This window comes from Lepeophtheirus salmonis, chromosome 13 (assembly GCF_016086655.4).
Source record: "Lepeophtheirus salmonis chromosome 13, UVic_Lsal_1.4, whole genome shotgun sequence".
Classification (NCBI taxonomy): Eukaryota; Metazoa; Arthropoda; class Copepoda; order Siphonostomatoida; family Caligidae; genus Lepeophtheirus; species Lepeophtheirus salmonis.
This window is the reverse complement of record NC_052143.2, coordinates 45724101-45743441: the sequence shown is the minus strand read 5'-3', so window position 1 is coordinate 45743441 and position 19341 is coordinate 45724101. Positions and strand designations below refer to the sequence as shown.

Here is a 19341-nt window from a genome sequence, read left to right as displayed (position 1 = left end):
CCAAATAGTCATTTAAACATAAAGAGGCTAAACAAATATTATTATTTTTTTCATTATTATTATCCATTAAGAAGCACATTTATAAGAGAGCAATCCAAAAAAAAAATCCTTAAAAAAAGATGTTTTCTTACCTCAGTAAAGTGTCTCCCAACTCCTCTAACAAAAACATAGTCTTGAGAGAAAACATCATCCTCGAGTTGAGATATTATTTCTGGTCGTAAATCAACCAAAGTAGTATCTTCAGAAACCCTATAAATAAATAGAAATATTAATTTTGTAAAGATATATTGGAATTATATCAATTGTATTTTTTCCTCTTTGAAGTTAAAATCTTTTTAACTGTATATGTAGGAGAGCAGTATAACTAATTAATGTGAAATCACGATTCCCTCCAAAACTAACCATCATCAAATATAATTCGTGAAGGATAAAGAGCATATGCCTTTTTTTGTCAGCAACTTAAGTATAAGTACAAAAATGCGTTGAGAGCTAATAAGACATAACCAGCTATTGTTTACTTTATTTGAGTCCCATTTTAAGGAATGCATGAACTTATTTGCATGTCCAATATTGGTTCATTGAACATGTTCAATTTGTTTCAAATATACACAAATCATCATCATACAACTAGCTGTATATTATATGTTAAAGTAGGAGTTCAAATAAACTTCCCATCAATGGCCTTCAAAAGAACAAAAGTCATTAAGTTATTTTTCCATTATTTATATTTTTACTACTTTTCGATTATTATAATTTCCATTTTTATACTTTTTTCTTTTATAAGTTAGGTAAACTATATAACAAAAAATTATTTGTGAACCAATGGACCATTAAATTGATAAGATCGTATAATAATAATAATTTAAAAAACTGACTTATGTTTTAAAGTATAGCTGACAGTGTTAGATTGGTTTTTGGATAGATAGATATTAAATAAAATAATCTTTCAAAATGGATCCATATATAGCTTTTCTTATAGCTCTTATATAAATTATAGATCTTAAACGAATTGTCGAAACTCCGAACTGGTTACTTCCAGAGAAATTAAATTTTGCATGGAGGCCTATGATATTTTGTTAATGCTATATAATCCATTAATGAGTTTGTTTTAAAAAATTGACCGTTCAAAAAGTTATTAAAAATGAAAGAATAATTTATTTCACTTTTACTACAATCATAAAAACAAAGTTGCGAATATTTGAAGAGCTTTTAAAGGTCGATAAGTGAAAGCGAAATAAATATAGACATTTTCCTTTCCAATAACTATTTTATAATACATTACATTTATGTATGTACATTGTTTACAAATATATTTGAAACAAATTGTTTATAGCATAATTTTCACATAGGTACATGTATCAATCTTTATGTTTTAGAAATAAATCTACTGCATAAAATATGAAGTTATAATATCATTACAACATTGCCTTTGGTCGATACAAACTTTTATGAAAAATATTTTCCCGGAAATAATATAATTTGTCAATAACTATGTGAAAATATTTGATGTTTCGATTATATTTTTGATCTCCTTAGAATACTTATAATGAGACATCAGTAACAAAACTCAAAATTGGACATCCTCTAAACTAAAGAATTATATATATTTAGAATTTATAAAGACCTGTGTTGAGAGGTATATACTTTCACATTTAAATTTAGTTCATAAGCTAAAGTTGCATATAATGTACCATTTCTTCCAAAGTGGAGGAAAATTAAATATATGCACATAGATCATGATATAATTGTAATACTCGTTGGATTTATTTATATTAAATAAAAAGATATATTTTTAGTTTTGGTAAAATATAATTTTTGATTCCTTAAGGAACCTGTTCTTGAAAAAAATATCAATATTGCTTATATATTTAAGAATTAATACGTGGTAAAAAGTATAATTTAAAATGATTTCATTAATAAAGGTATCATATTTTTATGGTACCAAGAGTTTTTTATCGGTTCCGTTACGCAAATATCGATATTTTTTCGACTAAAAAGATAGCACAGAAGAGCCATTACTGATTAATTTCGATAAAAAATAACAAGCATTTCATTAACCACAATTTCAAAAGGAAAATAAATCATGTTCCAAACTCAAAAAACTATTTTACAGCAGAGTCAATAAATATATGACATAAAGTTTAAATAATTAGCACAAGTTGATTACTTTCTAATTTCAATTTTTTGAGTGAAATCACTAAACATTGTCTTTTATGGCAAAAAATTTATGACGTAATTTCATTACCTTTAGAGATTCCAAAACAAACTTCAAAGTATTGGCTTAAATATCTTGTTACAAGTAAAGGTCATTTCAAAAATTAAAAAAATGTCATTAAACGAAATATGGACACAATTTATAACAAAATTAGTTCAAAAATACTTTTTTTCGTCTAAATAAGATGTTTTGAGAGAAAATAAATTTTATTTTCTAAAACAGTGAAAATATTATTTTAAGAGCAACATTGATATTTAAAAAATGGAAAGAAAGAAAACGGCTCTGCACATTTATTTTTAGACCAGGCCTCGCTCACGCTAAAGCTAACGCTGACTATAATACCCTTTTTGTAAAAACATGTTATCTCACATGTTTTACAGTAAAGGTTAGTTAATATTAAATTATGTTAATTCTTTCAACTACTGGATATTCTGTAGACTATATATTATATAAGTTTTATTTGTATATTCCCATTTTTAAACTGCTGACAGTTGTATGACATGTTATTTGCTTCTGGATATTTGAAACAGAGTGGAATTAGATATAGTAATCTCTTTACGAATATATCATCAAAAATACCATATTTTATCTCTATCCAAAATATTATGAATTGAGTCAAAAGTAGAGTTAATAAATTATATAAAATAACTTATACACAAGATATGTTTAATGCTCTCAATACATATAATCTGCAACCTAATCTGAATAAATAATAACCCACTTTTGAAAAGTATACTTTCCTCGACTATGTTTATTTAAAAAAAAAAAATGATAAAGCTATAAGCTTACCGAATAAATCCCATTGAGATACTATTGTTCACGACATCTATCTGAGCAAGACTTCGACCATTTTGCCATGCTTCCGGAGGTATGAGGTATATATGAAGATCCCTAATCTGTAAGAAGAGTAAGTGGGTCATAGATATATCAGCAAAGTCAATCAAATTCCAAATATAATTATATTTTTTATTCTATCAATTATTTTTCAAGATTTAAATTCAAAAAACATAAATAATGATGATGTAATTGCTGTGTATTACAATTAACATTGTACAAGTCCGGATCTTTTAACGGTTGTTACTTGTATAAGTAAATATTATGTTACAACCAAAAAATGAGTTAAAGAATTTGTGATGAGCAAAATACAATATTGGAATATATTTTAGATGGTTAATATATTGCTAGTGTAGTTTTGTACTATTTTGATGTTGATTACTACTTGATTAGAATTATTTAGTACATTATAAATTTCAACTGATGCATTACATATAAAGTATATAAATAACGCAAGTATTCATTGCATATATACATGAAAAAGGTTGCGTGTATTTTCAATAAAACTTGCGTAGTTTTGAAAAATGTGTCATGTAATTTGCGGACCTTCGATATTTAAGATACAACCAAAAGATTTTCAAATACTCTCATAATTCATAAATATAACAAATTCTGCTTATCAATTAACAATTTTATACGAACTTGACAAAGCCTATAGGTATGTCTCAAAAATACTTTATGAATTTGATATCAAAACTAATGACACTGTTTACCCCTAATAATGTATTTCTATATATTTTAACCACATGGCTCATTTTTATACAATAGTAGCGTTGGTCGTTTAGTATAAAAATGGACTATTTGATCAAAATTCCAAAATTTAATCATTTCTAATCTATTCATTATATTTCTATTATTTTGACAGTTGGTAAATAGAACATTTTCAATACACTCTTATTATTGTAGCCTCTATCAAATATAATTAATAAGTATTTTCTTGCCAAGTTTTATATGTACTAATTATAAAATTTTAATAAGCATACCGTTTTTCTATTTATAGACAATTAAAACCTATTTTCCACATAATAAACTTTATATTTTGTAAAATCAAATATAAATACTTATAATGTACAAACAATGTGATAGTATAATGTTATCTCAGTTGATTGGTCCGTTTGATTATTTGATGATATACCTGATTGCAATAAAGTTATTAGAATTGTCAATAATGTTTAACATGAAGGTACCTACTAACCAAGTTAGCAGAATTATGTAATACATATACTGATATAAATTTGAAATTAAAAATATAGAAAATACGTTCGAGTCAAACACTATGAAACTTCCAATGGTAATAATTAAAAGTAAGGCATCATAATTTCCTATAACTCAAAAGAACGAACAAAATTACGTAATATAATGAATTTACCTGTTTTCACTTTTCCCTGCACATCTTTATAGCCTAAAGTAAAAACGGTTTACTAAGGACAATTGTAAGAGTCTAATAATCAAATAAACATTGTACACATATACCATTTTTTACCTTTTAGATTTGTCACAGACCATTCTAACTCTATTTAGACAGAACTACTTTAGTTCGGTCTTACAAAAAACTATAAAGGTATCAAACCTGTCTAGAATTTTCAGACCAAACCCCAACACTACCATGTAATTTTTAATAATTGCAGTATTTCAAATACTATGTATAAACAACTTTAATATTTATAAAAGTTAGATTTTTTTAAAGTAACTTTTATTAAATGAACCTTTTTAGAAGTAAAGTTGTCAATTTTTAATTTACAAGAAAGTATGATTTTTACAATTGTGATTCAATATGATAAACTAATTAAGACATTATTTTTTTTCAAAAATTCACGCCCCAAAAGCAGAAATTTCGAAATTGTTGAAGTAATTTTTTTATTTTTCGAGGTAAACAACATCCAGATCTACCATTTCAAAAAAAGCACGACAAGAGACAACCCCTCATCCTATTAATTATTTGTAATTTATAACATGATATGGTAAATTCATTAGTACTATACAAACAAGTAAACACAGGGTCATGCAATGCAGTCGTTGTTGTGTGACAAACTAAACAAATACGAAGAGAAAGAGGCATGATCATTGACCAAAGAGATGTTGTTAAATGATACTGTTTGTCAAATGTAATTTTAGAATGAGATAAATAGGTTTTGCTTAAAAATATTTCAAATATTGATTAGAGTGTAGTTTTAAATATCGTTGTAAATGTGAGAAAAATTTAAGCCTAAAAAGTTTACTTGTTAATGGATCATGAAGAAAATATAAGCTAGAATGTTGTTTTTTTACTACTTTAAAAAAAATATTTTTGCATTTTTTGTTAGCTGATGTTGACCAAGTTATGACCAAGATATCTAAAAACAAGATGTTTGAGAGATATTGTTTTCATGGGGAAAAAGATTGAAAAGTATTCCCAATTTGTGACGTAATAAGTATAAATCTTACAAATATAAGAACGAATACATATGGAGCACTGTATATGGGACACTCAACCCAAGGATAAATTAAATTTGTATTCTTTACGTCAATCCTGCCTTGTGTTGTAGTAGAAAAAATGTGGACTGATATACATTGTGCTGAAATATCTTGTACCAGACATCGTAGGGGCGTCCCAAGGAGGAAAAAAGGAAATAATTTAGGTTTTATACTAGAAAAAATTGAGGTCATTGTACCAAATTATATTGCGGAGCAAAATTGTTAAAATTCCAAAACCAAGACCCCCTCCCCCCACTAAATATAACGCCCTTACATTGGCAAAATATTAAGTATTGGGACCACACATATTCTAATATTTCAAAACGACTGTGGACTGCAAGTAAATTATATATGTACATAAAAACAACTTATTTATATTAAAAATACTTTCTGAGGGCTCAACAAAAATACTTCAATGGCCACAAGTTATCCATGGTCCAATGTCCGTTATTTGTGATCTGAATCTTGATATACTGAACTCGAATTAAATCTTTTTATTAATATAACCGGTTATACTATGAGCGTAGCAAGGTAAAATGTGGAGTTCCTTTTTTACTATCGAGGAAACATTTATGTTTAGTTTAGTTTTTTTTAAATTTTGAATTACTTTTTTTGATATACGTATTTTTCAATTTTTCTAACATCGACTTTTTTATTAAAGACAATTTTGATGCTTTTTTTTTATGAAAAATTTAACTTTATTAGTTTTTTAACATCAAAAACATGTTCAATGTAAAGGTTCCTTATTTCTATTTTTTTACATTAAAGTGTAAGGTATATGCCTTCCCCTAAAGTAGGTAAGCTGAAAAAATAAAATTACTATTCAACAAAAAATTGTTCTACAGTTTAAGAGAGTTGATGTAATCGCTAGCTTTTATATAACTCCGGGTCTTTTTCTTTTCTTTTTCGAGGAAAAGTTGAAGGATAGTAATCAAGTTCTCATTCCAAGAGATATGTCCCCTTCCTCACCAGATTTGAACCCACTGGAATTTTATTTGGGGTACTTTGGAGAGGGAAACCAACAGGATCTCACACCCTAACGTGGACTCACTGTAGTCCTTCATAGTTGCTGCATGATACAACTTGTCAGAGGAGTTTGTCATCATCCCCTGCATGGTCTTCAGGCGACGTATAAAGGCTGTGATTGATGCTGAAGGTGGACATATTGAGTAAAAAAAGTTTTGTAAAACCTTGTCTACATGTTTTGTTAACATTTTTTAGCCTATTATTAAAGATTTAAAATTAATGGTGTATTTCTAAATTCCTCTCTCGAGTCCACGTTTTGCTGCCTTACCCTGTACCTTTATTTAGCAATATTGTTTAACTCATATGTCCTTCTCGACAAAAAATAAAAGCCTCTACACGTTGGCAAGCATATTGGCAGCTCTTGACGATTCAAGTTGTGTTCACGGCGTACCATGCTGTCATAGTTGCAGTTAGGAATCCAAATTTGGATCAGAGGTGCGGCAGACAAGAAGTCAGGCATATTGTTGCTGCAGAAGTTTTGGTTCTTCTTGGTTGCAGGGGGCTGTAATGGACTGTTTGTTGTTATATGAAGTCCGGATGGAGACGCCAACAGCCTATTCAGCCTTCTTGGCATTTACTCCGGAGCGTAAGAGATGTCACACTATTTGCCTTTTTTTTTCTTGTTGCTCCAACATTTTTACACTTGGAGACTTGGGATTAAAATAAAACTTGTTTATTTTTGTTTCAGGTGTAGTCTAGTTGCGTAGTGAAGCTTTTGTAATTAAAAAAAGGGGGATAAAATCTTATTCAATACTACTGCACGTTTTGGGTCCCCATTCTATAAGTCAGTATTGCATACCTACTATCATATAAACCTATAGTTATATGTTAAAAATGCATAACCAGAGTATTTATTTCAAAAACGGAGAAAGAGACATACTTTAGACCCAAAATAAAAGTTGTTCGGAATTCTAGGTTACATACCTAAGACTAAGTTTTATTCTGATCATACCTGATTCCTGGGCTCTGGGGCCAAGATTGTTTTTTGCTAATAAAATGATTTTTTCATAAAACAAGATCGATAAAATATAAAAACGAATTAGGAAGGGGATTGGCGAGTTTGTCTTAGTATGTATATTCATCATGGTTGAAAGAGGACTAATTATTATGTTGTCTGCCAACAAGTTTTTCTAAATTCTGTAGTTATTTAAAGCATTAATAAACTAGGGTTCGTCCTAATGTATATATATATTATTATTGTGATTGTCAAAAATATAAAAATGACATTTTTTATGTTCCCTTAGAAACAAATAAAAACAACCTTTTGTACAATATTTACAATAAATATTTTGTTAAATTTTGTCATTACAAAAATCTTATGACATATCTTAATGAATACAGGGGTTACCACATCTAAGACTTGTACATACGCTAGATTTGGGAAGCCGCCTTAACATAGTAGCCAATTTATAACTATTCAACAGCAAATCTCCACTTCCACTTGGATAAAGTCACAGAAGCCTCATTTGACAACTAGCTCTCAAGATTTTTTAACACGAGGATTTTGTTAATATTAGCGTTGAAATGAGTTACAATTGACTAAAAAAATTCATAAGGTATAGTCAATTTGATTCACGCACACCACAGCAACAAGACCAAGAAAAACTGCGCTGTGGGCAAGTCAAGAAACTCCAAAAGCAATTGCTACTTTACCTTTGTGGTCGATGAGGTTCTGCTGGTCACCAGCCCCGTAATGATGTTGGGAATCGTAGCATCAGACGGAAATAAAATGCTCCCGTATTGGTTCCCGAAAAGATTGAAAATCGGGGACTAGGAGTACCATGGCGTCTTCAAGGAGATGTTCTTGCCTTGGGTGAAGTCCAAAAACCCAGAGGAAACTAAATATTCCAGGAGGACTCCGCCCCAGGGAACAAAACCATGACCATGTAGTAATGGCTCGAGGTTATTTTTTTCCCAATTTCTGGAAAAACGATTAGTGGTATCCCTCCTCACCAGACATGAAAGGCTCTTGACCATGGTATTTTGGGCTATGTCGTAAGTAATTCCTGTGCCCTCTTCCAAGAGGCAGTGGGCGTTCATGTACAAGGGATACATCGTCAAGGCGTGTACAGCCTTCAGAGCCAGTCTTGAGGCCATGGTGGCAGCACAGGGCCATGTTCGATATGAACCATCAAAAAGTATTAATATAATTTATAAACTTTGATTTTTAAATCTCATTTTTACAGTTCAACGTTAAAAAATACTTTCATTTTTGAACGCACGTTCCATAGAAAGTTGTTCAATTTGAGATTCCGTTCATTAACCTGCTCGAAACCAATATAAGAGCAAATTGAATATCAACCACATTAGTTAGTTTCTTTTAGCCCTTGCTCAAAAAACATTATTTACAGACTTTTTAAATTTATCAAGGTACTAATTTCAGAGCTCTAGTATGAATATAGTCGTAAAAAACTTCAAATAACTCTTACATTTATCCTTTGCATTGTAGAACTTCCCTTACCTCATTTCTTTTTCTTCGACTGCGACTACGTCGAGACCATGAGGACTGAAGCTCACTATTCTCAGGAGTAGTGTCATCATCTTCATCATGGATTACAATCCCAGATTCCTCACTCACAGCAACGTCGGATTGCTCATTCTTTGAAGAAGTCATAGTTCTTGAGTTCAAATCTGACTCTAAGGACAAAGATAATTCAAAGTTCATACCAGGTCTTTGCAATGATTTGTAGTGGTGAATGTTCAAGCCCTATTTGTTTGCTGTTTTTATATGGCTCCATAAAGTAAGGGCATATTAGAGTTTGGAACAATTTTAAGAGAAGAAAAAATTAAATATTTTTTATTAACACTCTCCGTTCCACTTGCAAAAAATGAGTCACTTAACTTTATGTTTTTACAACATGTATTAATAAAACGTACAATTATGAATACAACACCTTTTTCAAGGTTTAAATTTAATGCTTTTCCTGAGGAGGACATATATGAAAACAGAGTATAACGTTTTTCTCATTCGATTTAATATCAGGAAACTGATTATTATTTAATGTGCATTTGTTAATGAAGAAAATGATAGGATTTTAAAAGAAAAACGTCGTCATGAAATTGTTACAAAAAATAGCTACTATAAATATGACTAAATAACACTTTAATAAGACTTTAAATGCATTTTTATGAGAAATGAATAAAATGCAAATCTTTAGTCCTTTCATGTCTATAAAAAATCAGTATTAGCGAAATAACTAACTATAAAGTTTGTACTCCTAATAAATGCAATGTTGGTATAGGGTCATCGACGAGAATTCGTCTCATTGGACATTTGCAAAGCACATATAAATCAATTTATTTATAGATTCAAATAAGGCAAAAAATAACATGAATACAAATTTTTTGTCGTTTGTTTTTCCTTCTCTTAGAAAGAGAGAGAGAGAGAGAGAAAGTAAAAGCTCAAAGTACATTATATTCACATTTATAAAAAAATTAATTGTCTACATATTCTAAAGTAAAAATAATAAAAGGTTGCAGTTATATTCAAAAAAATTATAAGAGGAAAACACTTTCTACTATTTTCATCCCAAGAATAATAGAAGCAGAGAATCAATATGAATGAATTGATTTTATTTATACTTAGTGTAATCAAGTAAAAGGGGTAGACAATTTTTCTTACGTTGTGCAAATCACTTCATTAAGAGTTAAGGAGAAAATGCAAAGTCATTCTAATATTAATTCGACTCTTTTGTTAAAATCATTCATTCATTAAAATCCACATACACCACGTTCAAAGACACACACGCCCAGTAAACAATAACACAATGTCAACAAACCAGCAAACAAATAGATAACTATTAATAAAGAGCCGGCAATAAAGATATGCATTGCCGGCAAACAATGAAGCTCACGAATTTGTAATATTAACTGACTCTAATAATGTTCTTGTTCAATAATTATTAGTAAATATTAGGGGACGAGTATTCCAAGAAACAGAGTGTACGATAATATTGTATATATATAAAATGGTATATATGTATTCAACGTACACATACACAAAAATAAAAAAATGTGTAACAACAGACTATCGATATTCCGTAAGTTCATATATCGGTTAAAAAAAAGAGAAGAGGAATTATAGAAAGCAAATTGAGGGACTGGCAACAGAGAGAGTAAAAACATTAAATACATTTGTCTTTTTATGATTTATTTTACCCTGTTACATACCGGCATATGAGCCGGAACAGGGATCATTGGCCATACATATAAGTCAGAGCAGAGATCATTGGCCCCCACTGTTTTGAAAAACAATAGCAATCACAAGTTGCGTAATTATGGTGCCATCCATAACTATCCCTTTATGTTAAAACATGTTCTCTTTGGGAATATACCACCGGACAGAGGTGGGTCCTTTCTAATGACAGTATAAAGACTTTTCCCCATCATAAGTTAACATGTTTAACTCAAAAAGGCATCATTTGAATTTAATTTATAGAATGTGAGCCTAAAACATGCAAAAGCAAAAACATTATTTTGATGGAAACAAGAAAAGACAACTCTAACCAATTTGTGATATGTTTAAAATATATTTAACTATATTTTTTATTTAATATATCCTCCTTCACAGGCAATAAAAAACTCGACACGCTGGCAAACATATTGGTAGCTCTTAACGATGAGCATCATATCCATGGCGTACCGCGTCGATGACAGCTAACATCAAATCCAAATTAGGATGATAAGAGTAGCAGCTCCAAGATACATTTAACTGCATAGTCCAGAAGGTCGAGGTCAGGGCTGGAGGAGGGACACATGGATGAAGGTCAGAAGTCAGCCATATTGTTGCTACAAATTTTTTGGTTCTTCTTGGTTGTATGGGGATGTAATGTCCCTTTTTGATGTTTTAGGTTGTTAGGTGCGAACCTACGCACATTGAGTCCATGAGAAGAATTTCCCCGAAGGTGTTGTCCATTGAGCTACGTCGTTCCATTATTGTTGTTTGATTACATAATGAAATCTTCTAATTAAAAGAAAAACGGTATAAAATCGTAATTAGATGCTACTGCATGTTTTGGGTCTCCACTCGGTATACCAGGAGGGTAGGGACAGGTCATTGAGGCATCCTAATGCCCAATGGATTTAACTACGAGCATGTGATTACAGACACCTCTAATTCGCAACAGTGAATGTACACAGAATTAAAGATAAGTATAATCTTTGAAGTTGTTAGAAGTTATAAGAAAAGGTTAAGATTTCAAACCATTTTCATCTTCAGCCCATATTCAACAATTTTTGATATAACTTGAAACATAATATATTCTAAAATTAGCATTGTTATATTTCTTATTGCATTTTTCCTTCCACCAATATCATTTGTATAATATCTGGTACCTAGCTAAATGCAAAGTTATTTAAGGTACCTTACGGAGGTCATAGGAAAAATACAAAGTCAAACAAATCATTGTGACAAAAGTTGGTAATCTACTCATTTCCGGAGATATTGAGTCAACTTTTAAAAGTAATTAACTAAATAAAACATTGACCAGGTTGAGTTTATATGAAACAATAGCCAATAAAACTTTCTAATTATAACATTTTCCCCTATTGGATAACATGACTCATTCATAAAATTAATGCAGTCAACTTGCTTCTTCTTTTTTATGTAGCAACAATTCTTTTAAAACAAAATCTTGCACGTTTATTTAATCAAATTCAAACAATGACTTTCGTTTCTAATTACTGAGTTATCTTGTTGAAGAAGCTATATAAGTATTGAACGATTGGAAGAGGGTTGCGAGTTATACAAAAGGTTTCGGGTTTTTTTTTTGGCTTTTTGTAATATTTTAAATGGATCCTTTGATTGAAAATAATAATGCTAATTAATTAAAGACTGAAAGGATGAGTAATTATTCACTATTTTGTAATATGAAATCTGTATATACAAATGAAAAAAGATGCATCCTTACCAGATCATCTGTTGTACCAGTTCGATCCGAATTTAAGGAGTTCAAATGGGGGAGATGGAACTCTGAGTCCTCTTGGATTTCATTTATTTTTTCTTCCTCTTCCCCCACATCAGGGATGGGGTCGAGAGGTAGAGTACTCTTGAAAGGTATCAAGTCCTCCAAAGGAACGATAACTGACATATCCGCAGTCGATGTCCATTTTTCAACTTGATTATCAAGGTCTGTATTTGTACCGATTGAATATAAATGAATAACCTCTCCATTTGAAGAGTTGAAACTTCCTTCAGCGGTAGATATGCCACTATCACCCTCAGCCCTAGAATTAAATTTTCCAAGATCGTCATCAAACACCATATCTAGAATGTTTATATCATTTAAAATGATTTTTTTGTATCCGAGTCGAGAATTGACGTACTGGCAAACATTTTCATCATGAAATGAGTTGGAATTGTCCTGAAAAAAAGTTAATTAGAAAATGATTGAGTTAAACAATATTGATAATATATGTATAATGTGTACTTTTGCACACGTATTAGGGAACATATTTTAAATATGTTCTAATGCATATTATTTTTACTACAATAATTAATAAATACACTAACATTATCAGTCAAGTTCAATTATTCAACTCCACTAATTACAACATTAAGAATTATATTTAATATGTATGCATATACCTTTTCATTTTATTTATACTTTAAAACATGAAAGTATCTAATATTGATCTACGTAGTATAAATTTATAAGATATTGATTTTAATCTAAAACAATAAAATTTGATGATTTTACTTGAACACTCTTTCCTCTCTATATCTCCAAATTCTGCCAAATAAATTCAATTAAATATATTAGACAATAATGTAGATATCAATAAAACAAATATCTATTAAATTCCCTTATTTCATTTAATGATATAAATCAAAAGAACGATTAAAAATGTATAGAAACTAATTTAATCCATTTGGTGCTTTTAGCTCGGGCTACTAAACCCGAGTTTATAAAGAAACCCGGTGTATTTTATACAAAAATAAACATATCTATCTTCCTCCTCCGATTTTGCTGCGTAGCAACAGTTTTTCTTTTCTTCTAGCTATATCTACTATAAAAATAAGAAGTGAAGGGAAGATCCTATTAGCCAATTAATTAGTCTTGGATTGTTGCAATTTTTTTTCGTTATTGGGTTTTTTAATTATTGTTTTGGAATAAATTATGTACTTTAACATTCGATTCAAATAGACAAACATAAGTTACGAATAACATTGTGTTGTTGTTTTTTTAAATTATTTGACCACCACCATTGTGTGCCCAAATGCATCCCCATCCCATGTGTCCGTAGAACAAGCAGGCTCATACTAGTCTTATATATACAAAAAGAAATATATCTATCTTCCTCCTCCGTTTTTGCTGCCTGGCAAAAGTTTTTGCTTTTTTTCTAGCTCTATCAACTATTAAAAATAAGAAGTGAAGGGAAGATTGTATTAGCTAGTTAATTTGTCTCGGATTTAATTTGTTAATTATGAGAATTTAATCTGTTCAATAATTATTTAGGTAGTAACATCAAGGGAGATAACATTAGCCTGTTAATTCGTCTTGGATTGCGGCAATTCAATTGAACACTTATTGCCGCAATTCGAATGAACACTTATGAGCATTCTATTGAAGCATTGAATATTACGCAGGATACTAATTTATTTGATGGTAAAGTAATTTTAAAGTTGTTTTGTAGTTGGCACATGGATTAACCGATCTTAACTTTAGGCAAGTTATAAGTGGCCTACTTTTTTGCCACAGGGTTGAACAGGGTTTAATTTACAAAGATTAATATATTAAACTTTTTATTTGTGATTAAGAAAAAACATCAACTAAAAAATCAAAAAGTTTATTAATCATAAACTTTATTTAGCTACATATTGACAGGATTGTTACGTAGAAATTTGTTGATTGTTTAATGTTTACTGTTACTGATTATTTGATTTGCCAAACTTTAGCAATTTGTATCCTGGCATTTTCACTCTTAAAGTGGTTCACGTATGAGTACAAATTTGTTTGGTCATCTTCGAAGTAGGGATATCTGAGGGAGTATCGCCGTACACAATACCCGTTGAGGAATAATTCGGAAGAACTTAAAAAAATTTTATCAAACCTAAGAGGGTACCACGGAAAAATTTTAACTTGGGTTTTACTAATAATTAATTTTGGGGTTTTGGGTGTTTTAATTATTCTTCTGGAATAAATTAGGCACTTTTTCATTCGATTTGCATAAACTAACATAAATTATAAATTTCATTATTTATTTGAACTTTTAAATCATTTGACAGACAAAACATGGACTATACAGCACCAGCATTTTGTGTCCAAATGCGTCTGGATGATCACTATCTACACAACCTCTGAAGCTTGCCTTTTGAGTAAGTTGTTCAAAGGATATTTTTTATTACTGTTCTGATACTCAGGACTTTTAATAATGTCATTAATTACATATGTGTGACTCGTAAAAAGTAAAGGAATCAGTTCCTGAACAGCAGTAAGTATTCTAGAGTCCGTATTTCTTCGTCAAATCACGATGTGGTTAAGTATCTAATTCATTGTCGTCATATGAAACTCAAGATGTCAAATTTTATTCCGAAACAGCAAGTATATTTCCTTAGTTATAGGGGTGGAGGATATCACCCTCCATAGGGAAGGACTTTAATGAGAGGAAGATGAAAAACACCAATCTGATTCCTCATTAATTTGGATGAGCCCTTTTGACCTTAAGTTTCATCAAGAAAGGATATAATAATCTATGTTGGTGGATAAATTTCAGGATAATTAGTAAACGAGTTTTCCTAATTTACATACTGCAATGTCAACATATAGGATTATATCTACGATATCTTTATAAATGATCAAACGCGTTGCTGTTTTCGAGAAAAGTTATCAGTATAAGCGTACAAAGATATATCATATTCTATTCATATATAGCCTTATAAAGTTATAGGGATTTACCGGTGGTCCGGCGGGATGGTTTCCCTCGCCATAAATGAGATAAGCCTATCAATGACTCATCCTAAGTAATTTTCCTTATCCTAGTCATTCAAAACCTTACTTTCATCCTTTCGCCATGACTCCCAATACCTTTTAAAATGCAACGTTCATATGTCAATTTCTTCCGTCGTTTCCGTTACTGTTGATCCCATAATTGACTTGGTATTAACCTTATATTAATATATTTTATGAGTCGGAACGTCTTGAATGATAATCTCCTAATAATATAAATTTGACATTTCAACTTTTTCAAATAGTATAGAAATAAACCTTAAGGAAAAAAAAATACATTGCTGAAGGCTGTCAGATTATGGTATTTGTGAGCTCCTTAATTTGAAGTATTGTTTTAAGATGATTATTACAAATCATCTTTAGTGTTTCTGAAATCTTCATCTAAAATAGTGAACTGTGACTGGTCAATTTAATTGCTTGCTCAAACTTCAAATAGTTATTAAGAGACTTACAATGACTTTGCTTCATAGATATTTCAAGAAAGTTAGATGTTAATTTAGAATCCTACTACTGAGAAATACGGATACCTATTATAAAGGATCGTAACAGCGGGATAGAGTCCAATTAAACGAAGCATATTGTGTTTTTAAAAACGTAAATACTATATTAATTCAACCATAAACCTACTATTTACATAGTCTGTTCTAAATAGTCTCTAATTATTTGTTTTTAAACCGCAAAATCTAACCCAATAAGGAAATTTCTCTTTAACATAGTGATGGTTATTTGTTATACTTTTATAATACAATTTTTAAAAACTGAAATATATTGTTAAAATTTCTTGTTGGTTGTGTTTGATAGTTATTGTATAATAATGTTTTTTTTTAATATTATTATATAAAACTACAACTATATATATTATATAAATTACTACTTACAAAGATCTCCATTTTTGCTAGGAAATCGATGAAAAGATGCTTTGAACATCTTTTCTAGCATCTATAAGAAATACTGTTATAAAATTTAGTATAAAATGAATTTAGAAGATTTATACGGATAATTATAGTCAGTTATATTTATATTGTTTATAAATATTTACATTATTTTTTTAAATCCAAAATATTCCAATGTAAAACTTGTAGCTCAATTCCTGTTTAAAAATTCAAATACAACTATTTATTTATGTCATCATTCAATGTACTTATGAAAAACTACTAAAGAGTTAACATATTTTTTCCACTAATCCATATATCTAGTAATTCATGTACAATAGTAATGCTCTGAACAAAGGTATGGAGAGAGTTGATCTTATGTACAAGAAACTGCTGTCTACAGTTTATATATCGAATCGTAAGTCATCGACACGTTTTTGTTACATAACTTGTGGTGATACCATTAATAATTTAGTTCTTCTTAATTGCAAAATTGTTATTGCCAAGAATCAGAATCAATATTATCAAGTACACCATAAACAATTTCCATTGTCAACGTTGAGACTAACAAAATTATAAAAAACGTTATTGAAATTTTTATTCATGCCACATATTTACTCGAGTTTCATATAAACATAAATGAAATTATTTACTTAGCTAGTAAAAAATAGATCTTATGTTAATTTGATAGTTTGTAATCTTGTAGTAGTAGGGATCACAATTTGTAGTAGGAGTGAGGACGAGTTAAATAAACCAATATATTTGAATATAATAAGTTTGATCTTGTATTTATTTATGTTCATATTCGAACTTTTATCGTAATTCTTTTATATATACAGCAATAAGTAGGTTGACAATGTATGTGTACACGAAGGGGAGGCCGCGGAGTATGTTATCGATGAATCTTTGAAAGGTTTTTGCAGCATTCTTAAGTCCAAAGGGCATCCGTTTTGTTCCAACAGGGTTTCGTCGTTAGAAGGCATCGTTTTTTTCCAGTAGGTGGAGGAAGTGTAAGTCGATCCTGTTTCGTCGTCAAAGGGCATTATTTTGTTCTAGTAGGGGTCACCAATTTGTAGTAGTAGGGGTCGCCAATTTTTAATACGTGTGAGGACAAGTTAAATAAACCAATATATCTGAATGTAATAAGTTTGATTCACGAAAGGAATTTGGAACTGTATACAAGTCATATAATCAATTCCAATTATGAACATTACAATTTTACAGAAGATATAACCAAAATACAATATTCCACTCCATATCGTTAATCATCCAAAAAATTAAGTTTATGGAAATTTACACTGGAAAAGTAATTCCCTCTCGCTTCTCCATCACCAAGTCAATGGAGTCTCAAAGTAAATTACGTTGATCAAGATTTTAAAAACTTTAGGGGAAGGATATATTTCTTGCATTGGACGAAACTACTAACACTCGACAGCGGTATATGACTGCAGTGTTGGTTGGTTCTTTAGATGTTGATTTTTTTGTATGTCGTCCTTATTTTATTAATTTGGAAGGTACCAATTATTACAATTGTTACTCTAAAAAGTATCAGCAACGTTATTGTCTCTTATTTCAGAGGCAAAATACTATAGATTTTCATGACGAATGGAACTTAATATTGTATTAAAGGAACCGAAAAACTTAAACAGCATTTTCCAATCATGTTGCATATAACTTGCCTTGCTCATAGGGTGAACAGAATAGCAACGATCTAACCTGATTTCTTTTAAAATACAAATACTATAGTTATACTGCTCATGTTGTAGTTAAATATTTTAATATATCTAGCAAAAATCTCATAAATGAGGCTAATAGTAGCATACTCTTGTGTAAAAAAAAAATCTAGTTCTCATAGTGCAAGTTCCAGAAAAGTTACTAAGTTATCTTCTAAATCTTGAATTTTAATTTTGTTAATAAAGGATTAACTCTAAAAAAGTGTTTTGCTCAGATCTTAAAAAAATAATACATTTTCAAATATATATAGGTATAAATCAAAGAAAAGTAAGATAAAAAATAAATAGTTAGCTATTAATTTTAAACATTTGTTGTATCAATGTAATTAATGTGTATTTTTAAAATAACTAATAATTATATATAAGAACTGTTATGGGAAACATTTATTAATAATCTTAATTGGTTTGGAGATCCTGAATCTTCATGGGTGTAATATTACAATAGGGTGATAAGCAATTCAATTTTTTTAAGATGATTAAGACTTACTAAGTTTCAAAATTGCAAGTCTACAGAAGTTAAGAGGTCACTTATAATTTTTTATCACTTAACAATTCACAAAATCTATTTATACAGATAGTAGCAAAATATAATTTGTATTACAGACAAAAGTATCGAGAAAAAAGGGTGCATATTCATTGAGAGTCTAAGATTGACTTCTACTTTTTTTTAAAGCATTTCTGCATTATATACATCAAGGAAACTGAAGGATTCTTAACAATAAAATATTTTTCTCAAAATAAGAGACGAAAAAAAAAAGTCGACCTTGGAAGGAACAGGATTCAAGAGTTGCAACGAAGGAGCTGTGGATGAGAAATGAAACTCTTTGTTCATAACTGGGTAATTCGTTTGGTAATTATTTCTTATTGTGGAACTCTCCAGTTCTAAATAACTATTTATTTGTAATATCAGAATAGAATAAGTATTGTAGACCAAAATATTGATAAAAGAGAAGCACATTATCTTTACGAGTCTAGAATTATCTTGCACTTGTTTTCCAGTTACAAAAGAGACTCAGTAGTAATAAAGAAAGCAGGCGTGAGATTGAAGTTTCCAGCCTTTATAATTACCCATTTAGGCTGTATATAAAAAAATCCAACTTATAAATGGAATTGATATAAATGTGATAGAGATGAGTAATTTCTGCGTTATATACATCAAGGACACTGAAGGACTCTTAATGGAATAGATTTCTTAGAGTAGGAGACGAAGCGGAGTTGAATTTCAATAATTTAAAAGAAGGAGCTGTGGATGGAGGATG

At 29.8% G+C, this 19341-nt stretch overlaps 1 protein-coding gene across 1 annotated transcript in view; it reads right to left on the bottom strand.

Moving 5' to 3' along the window:
* LOC121127917 (uncharacterized) overlaps positions 1–19341 on the bottom strand; it is a 65334-nt gene that overhangs the window by 29172 nt on the left and 16821 nt on the right. Inside the window, exons 3-5 of the mRNA XM_040723496.2 lie at positions 12439–12891; positions 3005–3111; positions 132–249 (exon numbers count right to left, since the gene is read on the bottom strand). Coding sequence (XP_040579430.1) covers positions 132–249; positions 3005–3111; positions 12439–12891 — 678 coding nt within the window. The remainder of the gene's footprint in view (positions 1–131; positions 250–3004; positions 3112–12438; positions 12892–19341) is intronic.